This window comes from Lolium rigidum, chromosome 1 (genome assembly GCF_022539505.1).
Source record: "Lolium rigidum isolate FL_2022 chromosome 1, APGP_CSIRO_Lrig_0.1, whole genome shotgun sequence".
NCBI classification, from domain to species: Eukaryota; Viridiplantae; Streptophyta; class Magnoliopsida; order Poales; family Poaceae; genus Lolium; species Lolium rigidum.
In genome coordinates, this window is record NC_061508.1 from 51,112,160 (window position 1) to 51,117,587 (window position 5,428).

Sequence of the window (5,428 nt, forward strand, 5' to 3'; positions counted from 1 at the left end):
ACACTCGAACGTACGACTGTACGAGACACAAAGATCGTAGATATTTGGAGTTGGAAAAATTGCGGGTACATTCCATCTCTATCTTGTGATTATTGCAAGATAAATCTTACATGAAATTCTCACTATACCTTCATCAAGGAATCCAGCACATGAAAATGATTTTGACATTTAATAAGCGGTAACATCACGGCCGGCTAACGTTTACTAACACCAACATCACTGGAGTGATCAAATTCAGCATATACAATACAACTGAAGAAAAGCTCAACTGTACTTTAGATATCCTTGCTAATTATGCAGTTAATTCTGAACATTTACATACACATGCTGCTAGACCAAAGCTAGTCCTTTTTTGGGGTGATAGACCAAAGCTAGTCCTAGCGCTGAGCAATCATCCTGTTGGCCTTTCTTATAATTTACAGTTCATATGGATGCCAGAAAGTTCATCAACAGGCTGACTCAATGAGCCACGGTTTATGTTACATCTCAGATTCACTGAGATACACAAAATAACCACATCACCACGTGGCTGAAACTACGGTTGATGATGCTTGCTGTGCATCGCTCTAAAAGGCTTCAGATGTTTCTTCATGCACATAGTGCCAAGCGCTGTCAGCGCATTGGAGCTACGTCAATCAACCAACTTGCCACCAGGCCATGCCGTAAAGCTGTCCTGTGAGAATTCCTGGAAGTAAGGCACATGTTAGCAAACAAAGAGTGGGAAGGAGAAACTGAACATATCACATCACGGGTGAGGGTTAAAGGTATCAAAGTCGTACGAGTTGGCTCAATCGAAATTCAGATGTGTTGTCAAGTTCAAGATTAGCAGCATTATCAGAAGGGCCCAAGTCCTTGTATTCCTCCAGATCCTTCTTCAAGTCCTCTACTGGCAACTGGGCATAAACAGCCAGGCGAGGCTTGATCGTACCTGGCTCATCTCCATCGCCACATGAGGTCTGGCTCTGAAGGAACTCGTCACAAATCGCTAAGTTTTCTGCTAGCTGCTGAGAATCTAACAGAAACTGCGAGTCCCCCTCCCACAAATTTGGATCTTGTGATGAGGGATTATCTCCATCCTCGGGTTTTTCAGAGGATGGATAGGCAGCATTCTCTTCAGCAGCTTTTTCTTCCATATTTATTTCACAATTCTCTTTCTCCTGCATATCAATTCAAGAAAAATTACATCTATTGGATTCTTTATACCCGTAACTAACTTCATATATTCTCTTAACTAAGTCAATTTGAATAGGAACATACGATGCACATATAGATAATGAGAAGTTACAGAAAACAGAAATAAAGTGAATATGAATGTGCAACTACCTGATAAGCATTATGTTCATTGCTATGAAGAGCTTCCCGGTCGGTGTTATGTTCATTATTATGAAGAACCTCTTGGTTAGTAATACTACTAATATGTTCGTCATCATCTTCTTCCATGGTTGGTTCAGGGAGGTCGGGTAGATCTGCTTCAGCAACTATAGTTTCCAAAGCCTCTGTATTGGTTAACTCCTGTGCATTTGTTTCTTCAAGTTTAAATTGCTGCTGAAAAAATAATTTGGAGACAACATATTCCCCATTCTTCTCATCCTCCCCAGTGCCTAGATGGTACTGATGCATCACCCAGTTGGTCTTCTTGGGCTTACCACCCTTCACAGTACTCACATACAGCACCATTATTTTCTTACAGCCAGCGTGCTTTCCATCAACTATTACTGGCTTCGTCTTGCCTGTCTTGTGCCAGCGAACATCAGCAAGATTGTCAGTGTTTATCTTTCGACGCTTCCTAGTCCCCGTGTTATAGGCTTTAAATGTTCTGTGGAAGAAATGTGATACACTTCCATCTTGTTTAACACCTGAAACGATGAGGTCGATTCAACAATATCACAAAGCAAGAAAACAGAGTAAATAAAAAGAGTAAATTTCTCAAGAGCACACTTCTCTTGTCAAAGCTATTAAAAACTATGCTTTAAAAACATATTAACGACTGATTCTTTCTTTGAAATACTTTTACAAGACATCACTTACAAAAAAGAAAGTGAAGATTCTGTTTCACGAAAGGGAGTGGAATGTCGTATCTGAACCAGTTCAGAGATGCATGCAGTCATAGTACATTTATAAAATGTTGCTGAGTGGCATAGTATTAAGGGAATAGATATCAGTAGAAGAAGACACGATACTGCTAGATTTAGTAGAAACTACCAGACCTTGGATTTGACTAAAAAGACCATACAGCAAAAATGTAACAGAGGAAAGCATTTGGTAGAAGCTACAAACTGTAGACACATGATGAAGGAAAAAGGGAAATGTGTATTCTTTTACTGTATACGAGATATCTACTTTTTTCCCCAGGGTTACCTGGGTACTTTGAAGTTTTAAATTGAAGAGGAACCTGGAAGTTTCTGTGGATGGGTGTAGCAGATACCATCATCTTCCTCAACTGTTGGAATAAATTCATCGATGAATGGGTGAGGTTCAGCACCTGACTTATTATGTTTTGCAAGCAAATGCCAAAGCAATTCCTGGTCGGTAGGATCAAATTTTACACCTTTTGGCAAACCAGGCCACTGGTGCACAACCTGCAGCGAAACATTAATTCATCAGATGCTTGCAGCTATATGACACATTAGAACCTTCTACTGGACATTACTAATTAATAATGACAAGTAATTCTAAAAGTTTCTGCACATGAAACTAAAAAAAATTAGGACCAACACATTCACATAACACTTGATCTGGAACACGAGAATCACAGTAATTCACAAAATAGTAAACTGTAACGAAAAAAACTCTGTTCCGGCTTTAGGACAAAGTGAATGCCTTAACATGAATCAAAATATGAACAAAAATCTCCATAACAACAACATTAATCGGTTACATATCAACTATGCAGTGTCTTTATCTAATCCTCTATTTAAAATAAGCAGGAACCAGCCATACTAACAAACAGAATCAAAGGATATACACATATGCTGCAGCTAATTCAACTTTGCATAACCTCTATCCAAAAAGGATGTCGCAAATTTGTCTAAACTTAGATGTATCTAGACACTGTTTAGTGTATAGATACATCCGAATTAATACAAATCTCCGACATCCTTTTATGGACGGAGGGAGTAGTAGAAATGCAAATGTACAGCTCTTACATCACTGTTATCAATGATGTGGCTGCAGCTTGGGCACTCCTTACTTGGATTGCTCCTCCACTTTTGTTTACTGAGATCCAATGATCCAGAAACGTTTTTAATTTTGGAAGCAATTCTTTGGCTATCAATTATCCAGGATGTCCTGTAGAGATTAGTTACAGATGTTAAGAGAGGCGGATACATAAAAGTTGCTCTAAAAATCTACCAACATCATCTGGACTTCCATCTATATATGCAGATATCAACAGCATTTAACCAACCAAAACAAGAACCAAAGGCAGGCACAAGAAGGGGAACAACTTCGTTAACAGATCCTGCCAATCTTGTACACTAGAGGTGCAAAGCTAAACTCAGTTTGCAATCCAGCTAGGCACACCAAATTCTATCAATATGTACAAAACACTAATGCATAGTTCCTCAGAACAAAGCACCCATTTTGCGAAGTTCAGGACCGATTGCTTGGCTTGCTGCTACAGAGTAAATTCAAAACAGAGCTCTGCTAAGCTGAAGAGTCCGAAAGCAACAGTTTGTTTTTAATTCCTGAAGTCAAGTTCCTCAAGGTTATACAGTGCTCTACTGATCTCTCGTTCCTCAAGGTTTAAAGATGGTTCCTTAAACTTTATAATGCAGAGTATGGCTACTTTGAGGTAACACTTGTACTCTCCCTACGAGAAGCCCGTTCTTTAGTTGCTATAGAACAAAGTGCACACACACTGCTACCCCGAAACAGAAACAAACGTCTCCTTTGAACTAAAAACCGACGCAGAAACGTCGGCCGGCCGCAAACTGAAGTGCAAAACAACAAAAAATACACTGACGCAATCCAATCCAGCCATCCGCAGCGTCCAAACAGAACCCGCCCAAAATCGAGCCTCGGCCCTAAACCCCAGTCCAGCACGCAAGAAAAGACGGCGCCTTTCTATCCAAACTATTGACAACAACAACAAGATCGTGCCTTGTCTACTGTACGAAACCCCGCGCCCCAAATCGTCCGTTCATCGAATCGCGAAGAACTAGCGCTGATAAGGGGATACTGATCCCAGAAGCTGCAGGAACGGCTCCACCGGGCCCCGCCGGAGCTCAGGGCTGAACAGGGGAGAGGGGGGAAAGAATCCTTGCCCGACCCAGGCAGATCGCATTCCCCCACGGCGAGACGAAACATCGGAGGAGCGTAGCCTGCGCGGAGGTCTACAAGATCGAATCGAGGATGGGCGACGCACCCGGTCATGGCGGCGCGCGGCCGGCGACGTCCTAGGGTTCCGCCGGGGCGGCGGCGGCGGAAGTTGCGGTGGAGAGTGGTGGGATGTTTTTTTTTTGAATTGGAGTTGACCACGGGCTTCACACGGTATAGTCCAGCCTGGGATGGGAGGGTGCGTGGACACGTGGATGGAAATTTCCAGCCGTCCGATGGAAGTGTGGACGGCGGAGATGGTCAGTAGCTGGGTGGATGTTGCTGTCGGGGTTGACTTGGTCGCCGGTGGGTGGGACTTGGAGTGTCCAATTCAGTACACGTGGACTTGAGCATCTGGAATGCTGACTGGGCCATGAACAGTAGTGGCCTTGACGAGAGGCGAGGCGAGGCGCGTTATCTGGGCTAACTCTCTACTTCAGCGCTTGAGAGGCCCAGATCGACCATCAACCGGGTGAACATCGCTAAACTTTCTAACTGGGCCAGCCTGGTAGAACCTTTGTGTTTTTTAGGCTCTAGACTATTTTCGTTTTGTTCCGTCTTTTCCCCCTCAACTATGCCCAAAATGTCAGGTGAAGACTTTCCCAAACTATTTTTTTTGTATCCCAAACTATAGTTCACATATGCTCAACCAAATATCATATGGAGTTGATTGTGAGAGTTGCTCGATACCGGATTTCGTGATGCACATGGAGGAACTGTTGGAACATCGTCGGTCCAAGTGCGGGACGAACCAAATCCTTTTGAAAGTCCCAACCTTGTCCATGTATTGAATCATCACGCTTATCCTCAATCATGTCATGCATGATCACACAAGCAGTAATCAACTCCCACATTGTTTCAACACTAGCTCTGTTATAGTAGGGTGCCGAACAATGGTCCAACCAATTGTCCGCTCCATGTTCTTCCTAACTCTATCTCACTCTTTAGGAAATCTAGTCATGTTCCTTTATTGGGCAGTGGGCATTGTCTTCAGAAATGTAGACCGCGGTGGATAGATAATATTATCTAGTAATACCCCTTGTTATATTGATGGTCATTGAACTCATTGTTGATCATTTGGGAATTGCCTTCTACAAGCCTAGAAAGGGTT

General features: G+C 42.7%; 1 protein-coding gene across 2 annotated transcripts; it reads right to left on the reverse strand.

The window, feature by feature from the left end:
• Positions 1-253: 253 nt before the first annotated feature.
• LOC124685334 (SUPPRESSOR OF GAMMA RESPONSE 1-like) lies at positions 254-4,407 on the reverse strand. Of its 2 annotated transcripts, XM_047219681.1 has the most exons (6): positions 4,367-4,407; positions 3,147-3,288; positions 2,393-2,579; positions 1,324-1,856; positions 780-1,157; positions 254-685 (listed from the first exon to the last, which is right to left on the reverse strand). In XM_047219681.1, exons 1-6 carry the CDS (start codon positions 4,372-4,374, stop codon positions 632-634), a joined length of 1,302 nt encoding a protein of 433 aa, XP_047075637.1. In that variant the 5' UTR covers positions 4,375-4,407; the 3' UTR covers positions 254-631. The 2 variants fall into 2 exon arrangements, with proteins under 2 accessions (XP_047075637.1, XP_047075636.1); XM_047219680.1 differs by lacking the exon at positions 4,367-4,407 and having other exon boundaries at positions 3,147-3,851.
• Positions 4,408-5,428: the final 1,021 nt, after the last annotated feature.

What these genes read in the sequence shown, in the direction of transcription:
- LOC124685334 (XM_047219680.1), bottom strand. Translation starts at nt 3,329, where the DNA reads ATGTATCCGCCTCTCTTAACATCTGTAACTAATCTCTACAGGACATCC. An exon ending in ACATCATTGATAACAGTGAT is followed by an intron (nt 2,580 to 3,146) that starts GTAAGAGCTGTA and finishes GTTTCGCTGCAG; the next exon opens with GTTGTGCACCAGTGGCCTGG. An exon ending in ATGAACATAATGCTTATCAG is followed by an intron (nt 1,158 to 1,323) that starts GTAGTTGCACAT and finishes ATTGATATGCAG; the next exon opens with GAGAAAGAGAATTGTGAAAT.